We start from the raw sequence: 17,797 nt of genomic DNA on the forward strand, positions 1-17,797 counted from the left end.
ATAAAGAAGCTCTCGCAATTCAGTTGTCTGTGCCTCGTCTTCATATCACCTGAAACATCATGCCTCGAGCTCTGTGGCCTCGTCTTGCGGTAATTCGAGTCGAGGACGGCTCTGAAGACCAGTACAAAAAATGGTCAGGGTCTCCATTTTACATTACGAGCATCGGTACTGCCAGAAGTAGGCAACGATATAAAAGTACATTTAACCAAGAAAGAAAAGGCATGATTTATTCCTTAGTTACTGACCCAGGGCGAAGACTCGGTCAAGTTTTTTAACGACCCAGTCGTTAAGGAAAAGCTTGCTACGACCAAGAAGTTGTCTGAGGTCTCAGCAAAAAACTACCATGCCGTGTTCTATGTCAGAGGACATGTTCCATATATCGATCTTACTCACGATGTCGATACCAACAGGTCAATCGGAGAGGTAGGATTGAACAGATTTCTGCGGTATATGTTTCTAACTGCGGTTGATTCAGTTCTGGACGAGAGGGAAAGTAGTTTCCGCGGTAGCCCATGAACCTGAGTTAAGTAAGATAGCAAGATCTGAGTTGGTTTAAGGTGCGATCCTCAATCAAGCTCTTTGAATTCGAAGGGCACTTTGATAACCTGGAGAGACGCAGAAGGAGAGTTCATGTGTGCCGGCAGCACCACTACAGGCCCGTCAATGTAGAGGAAGAAATGATTCATGTTGTCGAGGTAAGTATCCGAATCAATTCTTCAAAACACAATTGATGTTTAAGTGTTATTTGATCTTCCGTTCTCGCTAGAGGATAGACCTTTTGAGTTGGAAATAACCTATCTTTAAGTTGCCATGCTATTTCAGGTTAGTCGTCTGCTTTCCCAACGACATCCAGTGGCTGGTGTTATGTATTCAGGAAAAAGTTGTTATTAAAATTCAGCGTCTTCTGAAGGCCATCCAGTAGAAAGCTTATTTGTTTAATGGATCCAACATTATTAGAAGATGGACGAACCGAAAGAGTACCCCTGCATTATTGGCAGCCAATCCATTTCGTACGGTTAAGCACGTAAATGCAAATAACAATAGCCATGATATTACAACGTCGAAGATAGACAACACACCGCGCAGCGCAAGAAAGTCGAATGTAAGGTTCGGTGGTCAAATATAGACCACAGACATTTGCCAGCCCTTTTTTAGAGTGAAGCCATCCAGAGCATCCTTGGCAGTAATAGCTAATTCGGCTGACTCGAACATCACCTGGGCCATTTTCACCCGAATACCGGCAGGATTAAGGGCAGGAGACCATGTAACATGGGTTTTTTGGAAACCCTTGTACCTAATTCGAATGGTACATGAATTACAATAATCAAGTAAATGATCGGCACAACGTACTGTTGGAATAGAACGGACAACACGTCGTCCGTGACTTCTTGAGGCAAGTTGGTACATAGCAGTCGTGATGATGGCTGTTGCACCTCAGTAGGCACGCTAGTTGGCGCCGCAGCTTTGCAAGGAAAGTTGTGAAGCAGATATCGTTATTTTTATGGACGTAATGCAACGTACATGAGTTCTTTTGTGGAGTTTCATCCTCATCATCGATTTCCATTTCCTCATCTGAGTCGTCTGCCTTTTCCCTCTTCGTCTGACGGTCTGATTCTGGTTCGCCATCTCTTTGGCGCTTGCCATTTTGAGTCACGATTGAGCTCGCGTTGGCGGACGTTGGAGGCACAAAATCGGGGTCCTCTGCGCGAAGGGTGGCATACGATTTTGACTTTGCATAGTCGATGTGCTGTTTTGAATGCATTCAACAACTAACTCCCTGTGTTGCGCGTTGCTATGGAACTCACTAGTGGTTTGTCATAGAATATCATACCTTCGCATGCTCTCATGGCAGACGTCGCGCCTGCGAGATCAGTGAAGACGAGAAAGGCCTGGCCGCGCATTTTCTGGCTCTTTGAAGCGATGATATCGATAATTTTGCCATATGTTGTGAAGAGAGCGAATAGTTGAGTTTTGAGTTCCTCCTTGTTAACCTTGTCGTTTAGATTCTTAATGTACAAAGTTGTATTCGGCTGATTTGTTGAGGAGGACATGATTGTTCTGGACTGGAGGACTTTGACGATGGTTTGGTTGGGGCGCGCCAAAAGCGGACACATTCCCACGAAGTGCATTATTGCAAAAATAAATAGTGCGGTCAGTTGGACAGGGTCTCCTTACTTCCAGGTTGCAGCTGGCAACTTCAGATTCTCCGGAACGCGTCTTCCCTCACCCTATACCACCTTTTCTGGATACTGACGCGCTTGCTTGTTCTCTTCTTCTCTCCTGACGCTTCACCTCGTTTCAATCTGGATTTTTAAAGGTGGTTCGATAAACCCCTCCTTTTTATACCGGCAGCGTTGGTGCTGTTCTCCCAAGCTACATACCCATTATCAAGCCTGGAGCAAAATGAACACAGTATACGCTCTCGCGTCCTCGCCATATCTCACACCATTTTACACCCTTCAATATCCTACCCCTACCCCAGAGAACACAGATTCTTTCCATGATTCGGCATACTATACCGCTGGTAAACTTGACATCTGTCTGGTAATTACGATCATCGCAATAATGGCTATTCTACGGGACGCGTTTCGGCTGTTGATCTTCGAGCCGTTTGCCCGGTGGAAGCTGTTCAGGGATCTTAGGCGGAGACGCCAAGCGCAAGCTCTCGAGGAGAAGAAATTCAATGGATCTACCAACGGTCAAGCCAAATCCAACGGACATATTCATGCTACCAACGGGAACGGTCATCCAAATGGAAGTGTCAATGGGAATGGTGTAACCGGGCCTACTCCCAAAGAGTTACGCCAGCTCAACCATAAAGTCCTTAGATTCGCTGAGCAAGGATGGTCAGTGGTGTATTACACTTTACAATGGTCTTTTGGTCTTGTACGTATTTTAACATTTGGTTTCTTTTTTAAAAGTTGATCTTTCCCCTAGTATGTCCATTATAATTTGCCTACCCGGATGCTGGATCCCACGGATTTGTGGGTAGCGTACCCTCACAAACACATCGCGGCTCCTGTCAAAATCTACTACCTGACCCAAAATGCATTTTATCTGCACCAAATTCTTGTTATCAACGCAGAAGCTCGAAGAAAGGATCACATACAAATGATGTCGCACCACATCATCACTATCTTTCTGATGGTGGGCAGCTACTTCTGCGACTTTACGCGTGTGGGTTGTGTAATCATGGTGCTAATGGATTGCTGTGACATATTCCTACCGGTGAGACTAACCCAGCTAATCGAGTTATTCTTTGGACTGACTATATTTTATGTAGCTAGCTAAAATGATTCGTTACCTCGAAATTAGCCAGCTACTTTGTGATATGACATTTGGCGTATTCATGATATCTTGGCTCATAACAAGGCACATTTTATTCAATTTTGTCATCTACTCAACTATCTATGTCGGTCCCCAGCATCTGCAATGGCTATGGGATCAGGATGGTGGTCACTATGTGACAAAAAATGTATACGGCGTGTTTTGCGTTTTGCTTGTCGCACTGGAGGTACTTCATATTTTTCCCATCTGCAACCAAATGACTGACCATGTGGACAGCTTATCCAGGTTGGATGGTTCTGGTTGATCTGCAAAGTTGTCTGGCGTGTCCTCACCACAAAAGATGGCGCGACAGACGTCCGAAGTGATGATGAAGACGAGTAAGCGAAGTTTCTGACATCACACTCAATCATACTGAACGGTTATGCAGCCTATCAGAAGCCAAAGAAGATTAAATATTTGCATTCCCATTCGATCCTTCCAGTCAGGCCCAGGAAGAAAATTTTGGGAAATGCACGGTGTTAAAACTACTCTACGACTGTTTCATATAAAAATGATCTAACTTCAGATCAAATCCGGACACTCCAGTAATTAAGACCTAGGACATTGCTGCACAAGCAAGTTATTTTTTTGTTACGACAGTCGCGCAACCGCGAATAGAGCTTTGATGTAGAAGCATTGCAGTTTAATTTTTAATGCAATCCCACTAGGGCTTATGGTGTGCTCCTCAGTTGCGATTTTAATATTTTTCTTCGTTGTCCGTACTGGTCAGTACTATCGTATGTATTACTATTTCTAGTAGTAGTAGTTGAAGTAGCAATGGAAATTGGACCACGCCGATACGTCCGTGACCTTTGGGACAACGTCAATACAGGTCATGCTTATTTCCATATCGGGGTACATCGGCAACAAAGTCGGCGTCTGTGCCTCTCAATCCACTGCGCTCTACACCTCTTTTACATCCCCCGTGAAGACCTTACCTAGTTTACATCGTTTTATCAACACCAACTCTTCCACGCCGAATCCTCAGACCTCAACTCAAAGGAATTCGAATATTATCCATGATGGCCAGTTTCATGAGCTACTTCGGAGCTGGGAGGAAAGATCCCAAGCAGACAGCTCGCGACGCAATCGTCGGACTGCGGCAACAACTACAGATGATCGAGAAGAAGGAGGAATATCTGCAGAGAAAAATTGAAGAAGAAACAAAGAAATCTAGGGCAAACGCTGTGTCCAATAAGGCTGGTGCGTCAAGCCTTTGCTCCCACCTGAGCCTTTCATTCACGTCATTGCGTTGACACTAACCTATGTTCTTCTTCTCTCATTCTGTATTTCTTATAACGCATATACACCTATATTCTTTATTGAATCCCGGCACCTTCTGTATTCCCTTTCTGATCTGGGTTCCCGTTGATACGATGTGGTGGACAACCGATATCAACAGCGGCTCTCGCCGCGCTGAAGCGAAAGAAGGTGACTGAAAGCGAACTTGATCGGCTTGCTGGAACACGCCTTCAATTGGAGATGCAAGTAAATACCCTTGAATCAGCCAATCTAAACGCCGAAACGATGGCGGCGATGAAGAAGGCATCCGATGCTCTCAAGGTCATTCACGGTAATCTGTGAGTCATGCTTATCTTTTCTCTCATCCCTTCACCATTGCTGCGGACTGTTTTGTCGTGTAACTGAACATTTTACCACGTTCTACGATACTTCAATGCTTTGTATCCGAGTTCAAACGTTTTGCTTATACTCATATCCGGTTTACAGGACCATAGACAAGGTCGATGCTACTATGAACCAAGTAAACGAACAAAGAGAGCTCGCCAACGATATTGCAGAGGCACTTGCTAATCCTATGTACACGGGCATCGACTTGGATGAGGTAGGTTTCGTTTGCACCAGATATTGTTTCCATATCTCTGATTGCCATTCAAATCCTTTCTCATTTGTTCGTCTATCTCATCGTCCATTTCTCCCTCCCATTTTCGTCCATTATTGCACATTCAACCAATACATAGTCCGAACTGGAGGCAGATTTAGAAGAGCTGCAACAAGATGTATTGAACGAGAGATTAAACGAAGCGGATCACGCACCCGTACATCTGCCGCCAAATGCTACCAGGGCCGAAGAAAGTAAAGTTTTAGGGTTTAATCTGAAAGTCTGTCCATTACCTGACTAATTTTTTTTCTTATCGCGTGTGCAGAATCACGGAGACCCGCTGTGGCAGAGGACGACGAAGAGGAACAGCTCAAGCAGCTGCAGGCAGAGATGGCAATGTAACCCATTCATCTATGGTCTTTATCTTGCTTTCACTCTCTCGGCCGGTGCCGTTATCATTTCATCGTTAGCTTGTGTACGTTTTCTTGTATATTTTATCTACACTCTCATTGGGTCCATTTGTCTGCCATTCCTCCCTAGCTACGTACTACAACGACCTTCTGCACGTTTTACGATCACTCCAAACCTTTCGCTCCCGCTTCAAGAGATTCCCAAACTACCATCGTTATGCGGTCCACGGAATTTCACTCTTACTCAACCATTTTCTTGTGCATTAATTCTGCCTTTGGGCTTTATATTTTTACCTATCACTTAGTACATCAGCCCTTTCCTCACAAATGCCAAACTTGCTCATCGCTTTTTACTTTTTGTCCCTAAATTTTTAAACATGTAGTTAAGTTAACCCTATACTTCTGTCTCAAGCGTCAACGTCAACTGGACTCGCGCTCCTCAGGGATGCGCTAAACTAGGATAAACTATATGCTTCACAACCACACACTTACGTCTGTGATTTGTAAGGTAATTGGTTACATGTGCCTTTTAGCTCTGCTAATCAAGCTATGAGCTGCATGTGGATCGAAGAGTAATCAGCAAGTGCAACAATAGCCTCAACAGAAAGGTACCAAACACAATATTTCTGTTAACCTTTTGTAAAATAATCCAAGTAAATATTGATAGAAGGTCGCTTAGAAGGCACCAATGACCATGAAGCCACCAACAGGGTCCAAACTTCATCGCCCAAGCCTCGTCTGGAAACTTCGGGCTCGGTCGGTCGTGGTGGATGTCTTCCTTCATAAGCTTCTCGGGAAGCTTTTAAGTGGTGCTTGATGTGAGAAAATGGTTGCTTGTGGGTCATGATCTGTTTTGAATTCAATGTCAGGCTGAGTGGAGAACATTGTATACAGGGAGACAAACTTCTAAGATAGTCATGGCTAAACTATATATGTCGGTCGCAGCGGAAAGAACACCGTCGCCTTGGAACATCTCTGGAGCACTGTACCTGCCTTTATCTAGCATTCCAGAGCTTTGAGTGAGAGGGGCCTCGGATGCATCATCAATAATCTAAAGACAAAGGTGATAATCCTTGATGAACACATTACATGTCAACGTAACTTGGCGCTACCTTAGATACACCAAAGTCCGACAGCAAAGGTTGACCTTTATCATTCACTAGAATAGTAAGCTAATACAGAGAGCGAGAAATAAGTTTTCTTCTGAGTCAATGTAACTGAAAATACATACAGATCATATATCACCGTGTACGAGATTCATACTGTGAAGTACAGCAACACCGCGAACAATATGTCCAACCTAGCCATGCTGGATGAGAAACTGTACAATTCAATCCAAACACCATCGCCTTACAAATTGGAAATAATCAACGCTGAGATCGTTGGCCTTCACATAAGTCAGAGCATCACCATTTTTCTGCCACGGGCTAATCATACATCTGGTGACGAAACGGGTGTTCGGTAATTTGCCTCGAAGGTGAAGCTGTTTGTTACCTACGGATGTGGCTCCCCATCCATTTGACAAAACCCGTAAAAGGGCACAATATGCTCTCCTTGGTCGCGCTTCCATATTTCGGCCCATAGCTTTGCTTCCCGCCTAAAACGCTACACAAAAATACATCAGTTGATGTAAGGAAATCAAGAAATAGGGTTTACCCTTTTATTTTTCTCGTCAAAATTCATTGAATGGATAACTTTTATGTCAACCCTCTCACTCCCTAGATAGAGGCCCTCGTATATGTCCAGTAAACCTGAAGACGATTTTCGTACAGGATTTTTGCCTATCTTCTTCACTTCTCCCGACTGAAGATGCATGTCCGGCAATAACTCTTTGCATTGGGTTTGATAATGGTATAAATTCGTGGATAATCCCTTGTGCAAAGTTGCTGCGTTTTGTTGATTTTCCCCCATAGCCTACCAGAGTTGTCAATAGAACATGAATGAAAACTCAGTAGCGAGAATACGCATAATAAGAACCTTTTGAAGCATCGCCATCATCTGCTTCATCATGGCGTTCATTTCAGTCGTCTGGATTTCGATTTGCTGCGTAGTTTCCTGAACTTGGCTGAGACTCTGTATAAGTTCGTTGTGATCTAATCTTTGGTTCTTCTGAAATTGTGCCATCCATTCATGGATCTCAAAATGGGAAGTAAGCTGTTCCAAAGTTAGTCGAGAAAATGTGTCCATTTAAAAGCTTCATGAAACATACGTGAAAATTATTGATGCAATCGTCAATCTGCGTATGGCAGGCGGCAATATCTTTTGCTATGATATCCTGATTGAGCAGGCTCTTCACCCGGCCAAGGTTTGCCCACTCGGTCATTTTGAACTGGATATCAGTCAATTTTCTGTTACAAAATAATCAACGTGTTATAGAACGGGGTACATTTCCGATACATACTCAAGAACAGCATTTCGCGCTTGGGTTATATTGTCGCTGACGGCCTTTTCTTGATATTCGCGCATAGCGAGGACCAAGATGTGACATCGATCACAGAGTTGCCTAGCTGCATGTCTGACTCCCGGATAATTGAACAGGAATGTTTAGTACTTGTGTGCTAACAGTTAGTACAGGATTTCTAACCCACCGATTATGAGCGACGTTCTCGCAAAGTTGGATAATACTGCAAAGGGCATCCACCAAAGGGAACAGAGCAGGCACAGGCGCAAGCTCAGCTGTGATTTGAGCAAGTGATTTTCCTAATGATAATAACAGATGAGTTGTCCCAGTAGGCATTTTGACAGTGGATAGAGTATTTAGGCAACCCACTGAACAAGTAATTATAATCGCGTCAATAGAACATCATGGTTTTGACGATGTCCCCACAGCTGCCGCTGTCTGCCGTAATCAAAATAGTATCGGCCTGTTTGGAAATTAGCTACACTGTACAGCCACATGCCATCTCTCTTTCCGCCCCCACTCGCACCAAACATTCCGGAGGCTCCTTCTTTGCTTGTCACGGGCAAATACCATCCATCCGCGCCTATTCATTTAGCTCTATCGTCACACCGTGCTATTGTACTTTCTGCCTCAAGATCAGATCTAGTGTCTGATTTACAACAGTTCAACGATGCTTTCTTGAACACAGAATCTGGTAAAGGTTCTACCTCCGAGTTGTCCTCAAGGATCGAAATATTGTACCGCTTTCGTGTTTCTGACATCCTGAAACCTTCGTTCACGAATCCTTGTCGCCAGCTATCCTCCAAGTCCTGCTCATCTCTGTTTGCTTCTGTCCCTTTTACGCGTTGCCAATCCAGAGGTCGACGCGACGGAACACACTCCAGTTCCTCAGAAAACCGTCCAACCTATACCTCCCAGCACCATCGTTCTGCATGAGCTTTCGAGATATCTTTGGAATGAAGAAAACGCCAACACATCTCGTTCATCGTATGTAAATTTTGGATGTCAGCATGTCCTGCACCTCATCTCAGATTATCATACAAAAAGCTGGATGCTGTCCTCTTACTTGAATCTTCTCAACCGTCTCTTCCTTTGTATTTCTAACCTGAAGAAGTCTCCTTTGTCAGTGCAGTATTTCAATGTCGCCTCTTCTCTCTCAATTATATTGTACAGGGATTTGCCTCCTTCCCTCGTATTGTTTGATTCAAAACTGGGGCAACTTAAACTTCTGGAAACCAACGAAAATGTTCTTTGCGAGTCATTAACTGTTATCGAAAGACTGTTTTCGTGCGTAGCCATATTCGAAGAAGGTCAGAAGATGAAATTCATCATGCCTAATTTCTGGTTTGCTTATAACCTTCAATATTGTTCTCATAGATTCATCATATATTCCATCCTCCCAGAGTAGTGAAAGGGACACAGAAGAGGGACTTAGAAAGCAAGTACGCTACTATTGTCCGCATAAAACCGGCCCAGTTGAGATCCAAATTGACCGTTGGACGGAAATGACCCGCGATTTTATACACGGTGATCGTTTGCCGGAAAGATGGTTCAAATGGGAGCAACAAGACCCATAATGTCTTTGAGCGATGTATAAATACGTGTGTTCCTGTCATCGTTATGTTCTTAAGGAGTCTCCTCCCTTGCAAATTTATCCCGATGGGTGGAAATCTTTGTTGATGACTCCGTTACTCGTTATCCATGAAATCCGTGGCTTTGGCGGTCGACCTTCTCGATATGTCTGGTTCAAGCAAAGCTCGGGTCTTGACGGCGCTTAATGGGAATTCAAAGTTTCCACACGAGGCTAAAACAGCTCAATTTTCTGCCAACATGTGCTCTAAACACTCCCAATGTTGACTTATATATATTTGTGCATTCAATACTAGCGAACAGTTATAAACTTCAAATTCTTATCTTTAACATCCAGGCTACCTATTGATCACAAGCTATCCTTTTCGTGAACTATTTTTGTCTTACTTGCCACGCCATCTACTGACTACTTTAGATCTCAAAACTTTGCTATGAATCGCTGTTTTGAATGATGCAATGATCTACATTGTTGGCCATCTTTCGCTCTCCTCGGTCTGGCGTTCGGTTTATGTCGATGACGCTTTCGCTTTTAAAAACATTTCCCCTGTTTTTTTCTTCCTACTCAGCCATGAAACCAGTGGACAACTCATATATACCTTGCCAGCAATGTGTGTGGTGTCTACAGTCTGAAGCACACATTTCAACTTTCTCCTGATGTCGATCTGATACAAGACAGTATCTCCTTTTACATCTCCCGGGCATAACGGCAATGGCGCCGTCAAGTCCCCGACAGACGCTGAACGGCGTCTATTCTTATTGTTTACTAGCACATCAGGGGCAAGTCGTATTGGGAGCGTGTAACACACTCTGGAAACACCTCCACTTCTTTTCAAACAACCGTGGTCCGTCCGGTGGATTCAAACATATATGTTTTGTCGAGAATAACCACCGTTGAAACGAAGAATCTATACATTTATGCGACCCCATGCGCATACAATCCGGGCGTTGTAGGTGTAGGGTTTCTCTATGACTCATACAATGGCATTGTGATATTTTGTGATTACTTTACCCAGAGATCACCGAGACCCCCCTTCTCACACTTCGACCGGAGAATACGACACGACTCAATTCGATCCATCATTCTCCTATTCAAGATCTACAAAGAAGTCACAAGTGTATTAGTACCTTTGTGTGCCGCAGAGATGATGAGATTATGAATTGCCGCACGAGAAGGCAATACCACTACCCCGTTTTCGCATTTTGAATAGAATCAAGTAGGGCAAATCAATCCCATAACAATTTTATCTTCTCAATCCGAGCTCATAGACTGTCATCGTCGGGAAGTTGCGAGTGTCAATGCCACGTAAGAATAAGACAGCTCCGGCCATGTCTATCTTTGCTTTGGCTAGTTTTGAACGGAATGAGGGGCAATTTAATTGACAATAGAAATAGATAACAAAGGAACGGAATAACTGCGCAGCGAGATCGTGTCTGAACTGGTTGGGCATCCGAATCCAAAAATGAGATTATATTATGTACAAAGGATACCAGAAAGCGATGATAGCGACAGAACAATTCAGGCAAGCGGAATAAAGGGAAGTGGGAATTTAATGTACACTAGATAGGGATGGTGAAGAGAAAGGATTGATATCATAGTGTAGTGTGAATGATGAAGTCCTTGTTACTTTTGAGTTGGGCACTGTATTGGCGTCAATCATGAAGAATGGTGAACGTCCGTTGAAAAGCAGTGCGTTTGTCGGGAGGAACACTATGGGAACTTTGGTGGCAGAACCATCCATCTCCGCGGAAAAACTAGTTGACGTTTTTCAAGCACTCAACCTGGCTTGCTGGAGATACAAGGGTTCATTACCGGAATTAAACCTAAGCAGTGGTCTCGGAGAAAGATCAGAAAGCGCCAAATGTCATTGATGGGTGGTTCCCCGCCAACCCTGAGCTCTGGGTGGACAAGCAGGGTTGATCGGATTGAAGAGAAAGGGCAAACGGAGAGTTTGCGTTTAGACACGCGCTTTGGGCAAATACAGACCGAGGGTGAGCGGCAGGGCTGTTCAGCGATTCCAATTGAGCAAGATAGAAAGGATCCGTCGCTGTGAATAGAGAAGTGGTCGGTGAAGATGGAAAAGGATCCGAGAAATTGTTATGAGACGTGTATCCGGGAAGAAAAACCTCCACATTCGTATTTGCTTGCGATGATTGAGAATCCTGGTATGTAAGAAATACGCTTCCCATGTGCGAGTCAGAAAGGGAGTCCGAAAGAGACGTAGCAGGTATGAGTAGATCCTCCACCATTTTCTCGTCTTCCTCCAGGTTTTCTAAAGATGAAGATGAAACTGAGTTTCTGCGGCTACGGCTCGTGTCTATAGCCATGCCCCATCCTTGATTCGAGGAGACCGAAGGTGTACGTGCGGTAGGGGTGGTACACGCTCGTACTTTTAGTTTACGCCCTCGAGGTGAGCATGGAGTCTGGGGTTCATGCTGTATGTCAAGTGCAGAGGAATCACGGAACAGTGTCTGAGCTAGCTGCGCCTTTGAGACGGGTTATCGGTTAATTAATGCTTCGTTCGAACGCTGAGATAAAGATAAAACCTGGAGAACGGCAATGTCGTTGGCTTCTTGGCCTATGTGATTCGAAGAAAGACAGGAGACGAGGTCATCTACAGAGACGGACATATTGTGGGTAAGACAGAGACAGAGGGAGTGAAAGCAAGCAAGTAGCAGGCCCAGTGACAACTTTTTATATGGCTGTCGGTCCGGGGCATCATCCAAGATCTCGGCTTACCCCGCATACCATTTAGATTCAAACGCCACTCTCTTTCGACAAACAACTTTATTTCTCCCTTCATTTGCATTACAATTAGGTAGTGGTGTATGTTATTAGGGTAGCGCCATTTAAATTATTCGTCTTTATGCTTTAATAAGAGGTTGCAGGGACTGTTGGCCGCTAGTTAGTCTCCTGTTAGCTAAAGCGAGGTCCTCCAACTTACCGCTTTGGTTATCTCAAAGATTCTCCGTTGACCTGCAAAGAGGATGGCCGCCGTGAGAACACTCTGCACAATTTTGCTTCCAATGCCCTTGTACAGGCCCTCGATTCCTTCCTCCTTCAAAATGGTCAGCAATCCGTCAATGGAGGATTTGTATCTCAACGCATTGGCGGATCCTGCCTGCAAACGGCTCTTTACAACACTGAAAATGCCCGCGATGAGAATTACAATCAGAGAGGAAAATGACGACATACATGTATGGATAGGTAATGCTTGTGGCAACTAAGAGGCGGCAAGTCAGAAGACGGTGAAGGGTCGAGAATCTAATGGCAAATCACCTAGTTTTGAGAGCGCGCCCAGGACAAAGAAGTCCATATCAGTTAAAACCGCAACAGCCGTCGCTGCTCCAGCTGCGGCACGAAGCTTGGCTGTACGTCTTGTTATCAAGAAGTTCTTCAGCTGTTCAAATGCCGTATATTGAATGATCGGGTTGATGACAAGGACCAGAGCGGGTCCTATCCCTCGCCACAGGGCACTTTATTACGTATGTCAGAAATGTGCTATTAAGATAGAAGGTGGGTATGATGATGAACTAACCCAATTCCATCTTTCGCCAAGATGCTCTGAACAGTCTCTAAAAATCCAAGTTTCTTCGTAACGGTTGTGTTTCCGTCCGACCCCATTGTGCGGACAGCTTGGGATGTTTGGATGACCCATATAGGGTTGCTGATTATGGTTGTAGCAGAACCTGCAACATTTATATGGTAAGTGTCATGCAGAATAGAGAGGTGTGAAGACAGACCAGCAATTAGCCCAGTCAACATGGACTCCAGGGTACTGAGTGCCTTGCTACCTCCTGTTCTCGTGCGAAGTATAGCCTCCCTCGAGCGCTCATAGAAGTAGTAATAAACGCTACCAAAACAACCTTTAGATCTCAGACAATTCATTCGTTAGGAAGATGACCTACCCATTTGTAACAGCGATACCCAATAAGCTTGAGTCCAACCCACTATAGAGGCCCAGAACTCCTTCACGTTTGATGATGTCGATAATTGCTTGGTACGTCGACTATTGTTCCGTAATTAGTCTTGAACGACGCAGTTATACCAGCACAGATAGACTAGATGCGAACCTTTTGCTCCTTCTTGGTTTCTACCGCTGCTCGAGTAGAAAGAAAGATGAGAGGGCTTTTTATCCCGGTCAGCGCGATCACTCCTACGGAAAAGTGAAAAAGCAATGGTTGCGTACTAAGTGGCCGTCATCGCCACGATGCCTCCAGCAGCACCAGCGACAGCATGGATAGCGGAATCACTCATTGTAGGCTTTGTGAAAAGGAAAAGAAAAGATTCGTGTGTGGTTGTAAGGGACTGTTCACAAGGTTTTTACATATGTACGAAATTCGGGTATCGGTTGTGATTGCGTTCCAGGACTCGGGACATCCTGACGTCGTTGGGTCTAACGAAATCACATGTCACCCATCACTCAGCCATGCCTTCCCCGCGTTCTTCACTAAGAGTACCTAGTGCGGATACAAAATGAATGTTACGGAGCTCCATTTCCATCCCGTTGACGTTCATTCTCCCGATGCCAATTATTATTTAAGTTACATTGAGGATACAAAGAGAAAGAAGGAAAACTAATCACTAATCACCCAGAGACTTCAGGAGGCCCTTCAACTCTTCAATGTCCTTTGCAAACCCATTAGAGCTGCCCGAGCTGTCAGCTTTGTTGATAGTAACTCCTGAGTAAGCGGCCCCGTCTGGCGCTGTCGATTTGCCATCATCCTTACTCAACCACTCGTCCAGTTGAGCAATGATAGAATTAGCTTTCAACCGGAAATGTGTTTGTATGACTTCGGCAAATGGTTCAGGGGGATTTTTGAGGTTTCCGAGCATCTGCAGGCCATCATGTTCACTTCATTCCTCTCAATATCGATGCTATCATGACAACTCACTGCAGTCCGCACGACCATGCGTCTCACATTGGCAGAATCTACAAGAATGCAGGTTGAGATGGCGACCCCCAGAATGCAAAAGTAACTGAAAAGGACACACATGCTTGTGACGCCGGGGTGCCAGAGCCTGTGGCCCAACCTGGCTCATTAAGATATGGTTCATCGCATAAAATCATGGATTGTATTGAAATGAGAACCTATGGGCATTTAGATTATTGATATCAAGAAACTGCTTTGAACATACTTGTAGTAAGGTAGATTTGCCAGAAACCCAACCAGGGCCTTGCCAAGTGCCAAGTAACGAGAGACATACTTTACCGTCCTGCAGATGGTCATGAGTATGTAAACCATCTACTTTGACTCTCAACGTACAGCGTACAAATTTGGGTTGAAACGGTACTTCCCGCCGTTCGTCTATAATGAGCAGAACATTATTATATAAATCTTGCTAAGAAAAATCTGTTGCAACTTACAGTCATGTATTTTACGTTAGGAGGTGATTGGTTGTAACTCGGTCCTAAGAAAATATCGAATAAATAACTAGATGTTTGTATTAGACAACAGCAAAGTTGTAGTCAGGAGAGAAGAGTGGCCCACCATCCGTTATGATACCTGCAAATAGGAAGTTAATGTAGCAATACGAAACAGAAAGATCAATAAAGCTTACGGGGTCCCTTCTGGCCCTGTGATCAGTGCTTTGATGACATCGACCCGTGTTTCGTCGACCCTCAAAAATATGGAAGAACCCCAACTGACAGGTAAGTTGGTCGTCAAGATCGCCAGCTACAAAGTGATTTAGCAGTCTTCATGTAATGAGTAGGGAACTAGAAACTCACTTCTTTGGCGATGGCCAACGACCTCTTGGGAATATCGGAATTTGCTAACATTCGAGCTTCATTATCATAGAAGAATTTATAATGCGGTGTAACGTCGTCGTCCTGTCCCGCGGTAGGCACAGTCAAATCACAGTACTCAAATCTCACTCGAGTCGCCCATTCTGAATAAGCGTGTTCAATTGCATCTTGTGATGCGCCAGCCTCAACACGGTATTGAGTAACGTCGGCAGACGATGAAATATTCGGAAGCGAAGCGTGCAAACGCTCGACGAAGGCATCTCCCTTGGTATCCCGTAGCGAGCGATCGATGGCTGAGACAGTCGCGAGTATACGTCGGCAGAAACGAAGGAGCTTCATGTTCTCATCGGAGGTTATGCTCGTAATTTCTTCCTCAGCTTTTTCCTTCGCATCAACCGTCATACGCTTCTGTTCCTCTGTAAGCTCTTCCGGGGTGGGCTCCACTACTTTATTTCCTTCTAATCCTTTTAACGCTGCCCGGGCTTGTATGGCAATACCCTCAAGAAGCTCCCTAGGACCTGAACTTCCTTCATATACGATAGTCCTTTCTCGCGCTTGATTGTTTTTGGCAACAACAGACTTCACTGATGCGACCACCATGATTGGCATCGCCATCATGCTAGCCAGAGCTTCATGATTGGAGACGGTCTAGCGCAGCAAGTCAAGTCAAAATCGACGAACAAAGAAGACAGTCTTTTAGATACCTCTAACCATTCAAGTAGCTCAAAGTAGAGTACTGATCGGTCGGACATGTCTGCTAACGAATCATTCCGAAGAAGGCTGCTACAAATGTGGTTGAAGCGTCTGCGAAGGTGAGCTAAAGCAGTTGGGTGGACCAAGTAATCGCTCGTTCTCCCACCACCCTCGCGATTGAGATTAGGTAGGTAGACACGTATGGAACTCATCAATTTCGAAATCTTTTCGTCCTTCGAGCGTTGATTAGCCAAGGCCTTCAATTGTCCGGTATTCTTGAAATATAGTATATGAGTGGCAAATCTACAAGCTCGAGCAAGAGAAGACCTACATCTTCGGTAGCGTCGCCGTCATAGCCAATACCACTGCTACTTTTTGCTTTCTTCCCAGGGCCATAGTACATGCTATCCTCATCATCTCCATCGACATTGCTCCCGTCAGGTTTGCGTTTTTTGGCTGTTCGGACGCCTAGATCATCTGAATCCAAAACTTGCTGGCTATAGAGTTGGTCAAGCATTATTAAGCCGACTCCCAGTATAACACCCTGGAGATTCGAACAGTGAAAAAGGGGGTCTTCGCGACTAGCAGCATGTTTTTCATGATCGATTGAAACAGGTTCGCCACAAGCTAGGCACATTTTCGAGTGACATCTAGGACAAATTTTTGTCACCCGACTTCGTAGTCGATCGATATATGTTGTGAAATTGGCCTACAGCATATTAATTCATTGTGGCTTGTACAAATAATATTTTAGAGCGCTGACTTACATGTAAGGCGAAGAAATCGCCCTTGTTCCGGGAAATTGACGCCCCACAATCGTGAGGGCATGGAGTGGCATCCGTGCTGAGTTGAGAGTAAAGACTAAACAAAAAACTTTGTTCACCACCTTCAGGACAGCCCTTCATCCACTGCCCCTGCGTCACTAGAGGCACTGATTCGTTCGTCTCATGAATGACTATCGTTTCTGGTATTTCATCGATCTCAATGACCTCTTCCTTACGATCTTTAGAGAAGAAAATTCCTGCGGATACATTGCAAGTAAGCGCCGACTTGGCCGCGGCCGTGTTGAATTGGATCTTACCAGAGTAAGGATCGACATCTACATTTCCTGCCCCTGATGTAGCAGTGATTCCATTCATTTCTCCAAAGTCAGAGTCGTAATCGACATAGTCGCCTCCATCTCAAACGGATTTATCAGTCAGACGACTGTCAAGTGAGACGATGAAATGGAGTTCACCATCGTCATCGTCCTCGTCTTCATCCTGGTCTTCTGCGTCATCCATATCTTCGTCATCTGAAGGCGTCTATTAATCTGATATTTTAATCCGAGTGTCATGACAAGGAAGGCCGGTCAAAACGTACAGCTGGCCGCGGCACTTTGTCCCTTGCAGGAGACGCTCTGGAAGAAGACATCTCTACGTCCTCATCCTTGATGTGATCAAATTTGCCCTCAAAAAACCTTTCGGCGGCCTGCATTACATCTTTATATTGTTTCAGCGCAGCGCGCGCCTGGGCATGAGTAGCACCCTATAGACACGTTCATGAAGCCAGTGAGTACCAGGTGCATGATTGAGGCAGTAGACTGGTAGCCGACACACCATTTCAACAAGTTGTTGAACCTCAACCTCCGACATCTTTACTATGAAGTACGTACACAAACAGTAAAATCAAAGGAGAGTCTCGAACTGTAGATTGAAGTTGTGAGCGAGTTACAACCTCGGCTCTGAGAACTTAGTCTGATTGAACTAAACCCAAAGTAAATGCTTATATGTTTACGTAATGTAGTGAC

The 17,797-nt window shown here is 44.7% G+C and overlaps 8 protein-coding genes across 8 annotated transcripts; 3 read left to right on the forward strand and 5 right to left on the reverse strand.

Moving 5' to 3' along the window:
* Positions 1 to 1,116: 1,116 nt before the first annotated feature.
* On the reverse strand, positions 1,117 to 2,129 carry JR316_0005071 (U2 small nuclear ribonucleoprotein B''; the record flags this gene model as incomplete). The annotated part of the gene is made up of 4 exons (XM_047890835.1): positions 1,117 to 1,294; positions 1,351 to 1,462; positions 1,522 to 1,747; positions 1,806 to 2,129. 4 exons carry the CDS (start codon positions 2,127 to 2,129, stop codon positions 1,117 to 1,119), a joined length of 840 nt encoding a protein of 279 aa, XP_047750596.1.
* Positions 2,130 to 2,565: 436 nt separating this feature from the next.
* Positions 2,566 to 3,740, forward strand: JR316_0005072 (Sphingosine N-acyltransferase lag1; the record flags this gene model as incomplete). The annotated part of the gene is made up of 5 exons (XM_047890836.1): positions 2,566 to 2,886; positions 2,938 to 3,228; positions 3,284 to 3,514; positions 3,565 to 3,665; positions 3,716 to 3,740. 5 exons carry the CDS (start codon positions 2,566 to 2,568, stop codon positions 3,738 to 3,740), a joined length of 969 nt encoding a protein of 322 aa, XP_047750597.1.
* A 609-nt stretch (positions 3,741 to 4,349) lies between these two features.
* JR316_0005073 (ESCRT-III subunit protein snf7) lies at positions 4,350 to 5,569 on the forward strand (the record flags this gene model as incomplete). Its single annotated transcript, XM_047890837.1, has 5 exons — positions 4,350 to 4,530; positions 4,730 to 4,907; positions 5,056 to 5,170; positions 5,307 to 5,421; positions 5,493 to 5,569. The coding sequence occupies 5 exons, from the start codon at positions 4,350 to 4,352 to the stop codon at positions 5,567 to 5,569; spliced, it is 666 nt and encodes a 221-aa protein (XP_047750598.1).
* A 637-nt stretch (positions 5,570 to 6,206) lies between these two features.
* On the reverse strand, positions 6,207 to 8,314 carry JR316_0005074 (Stress-activated protein kinase alpha; the record flags this gene model as incomplete). The annotated part of the gene is made up of 11 exons (XM_047890838.1): positions 6,207 to 6,425; positions 6,482 to 6,628; positions 6,690 to 6,749; positions 6,857 to 6,877; positions 6,932 to 7,016; positions 7,076 to 7,182; positions 7,234 to 7,491; positions 7,555 to 7,731; positions 7,787 to 7,925; positions 7,979 to 8,092; positions 8,166 to 8,314. The coding sequence occupies 11 exons, from the start codon at positions 8,312 to 8,314 to the stop codon at positions 6,207 to 6,209; spliced, it is 1,476 nt and encodes a 491-aa protein (XP_047750599.1).
* Positions 8,315 to 8,473: 159 nt separating this feature from the next.
* JR316_0005075 (uncharacterized protein) lies at positions 8,474 to 9,555 on the forward strand (the record flags this gene model as incomplete). The annotated part of the gene is made up of 5 exons (XM_047890839.1): positions 8,474 to 8,715; positions 8,774 to 8,965; positions 9,026 to 9,100; positions 9,152 to 9,288; positions 9,356 to 9,555. 5 exons carry the CDS (start codon positions 8,474 to 8,476, stop codon positions 9,553 to 9,555), a joined length of 846 nt encoding a protein of 281 aa, XP_047750600.1.
* Positions 9,556 to 11,413: 1,858 nt separating this feature from the next.
* On the reverse strand, positions 11,414 to 12,196 carry JR316_0005076 (uncharacterized protein; the record flags this gene model as incomplete). Its single annotated transcript, XM_047890840.1, has 2 exons — positions 11,414 to 12,052; positions 12,113 to 12,196. 2 exons carry the CDS (start codon positions 12,194 to 12,196, stop codon positions 11,414 to 11,416), a joined length of 723 nt encoding a protein of 240 aa, XP_047750601.1.
* Positions 12,197 to 12,430: 234 nt separating this feature from the next.
* JR316_0005077 (Peroxisomal nicotinamide adenine dinucleotide carrier) lies at positions 12,431 to 13,823 on the reverse strand (the record flags this gene model as incomplete). The annotated part of the gene is made up of 9 exons (XM_047890841.1): positions 12,431 to 12,457; positions 12,511 to 12,709; positions 12,762 to 12,789; positions 12,846 to 13,042; positions 13,105 to 13,255; positions 13,310 to 13,419; positions 13,475 to 13,575; positions 13,640 to 13,694; positions 13,756 to 13,823. The coding sequence occupies 9 exons, from the start codon at positions 13,821 to 13,823 to the stop codon at positions 12,431 to 12,433; spliced, it is 936 nt and encodes a 311-aa protein (XP_047750602.1).
* A 327-nt stretch (positions 13,824 to 14,150) lies between these two features.
* Positions 14,151 to 17,642, reverse strand: JR316_0005078 (Baculoviral IAP repeat-containing protein 6; the record flags this gene model as incomplete). The annotated part of the gene is made up of 16 exons (XM_047890842.1): positions 14,151 to 14,402; positions 14,462 to 14,499; positions 14,562 to 14,658; positions 14,706 to 14,783; positions 14,834 to 14,875; positions 14,935 to 15,001; positions 15,059 to 15,073; positions 15,129 to 15,244; positions 15,298 to 15,963; positions 16,020 to 16,283; positions 16,340 to 16,717; positions 16,776 to 17,029; positions 17,090 to 17,188; positions 17,246 to 17,312; positions 17,371 to 17,535; positions 17,607 to 17,642. 16 exons carry the CDS (start codon positions 17,640 to 17,642, stop codon positions 14,151 to 14,153), a joined length of 2,634 nt encoding a protein of 877 aa, XP_047750603.1.
* Between the last annotated feature and the right edge of the window lie 155 nt (positions 17,643 to 17,797).

The sequence above is a fragment of the Psilocybe cubensis genome, chromosome 4 (assembly GCF_017499595.1).
Source record: "Psilocybe cubensis strain MGC-MH-2018 chromosome 4, whole genome shotgun sequence".
Classification (NCBI taxonomy): domain Eukaryota; kingdom Fungi; phylum Basidiomycota; class Agaricomycetes; order Agaricales; family Agrocybaceae; genus Psilocybe; species Psilocybe cubensis.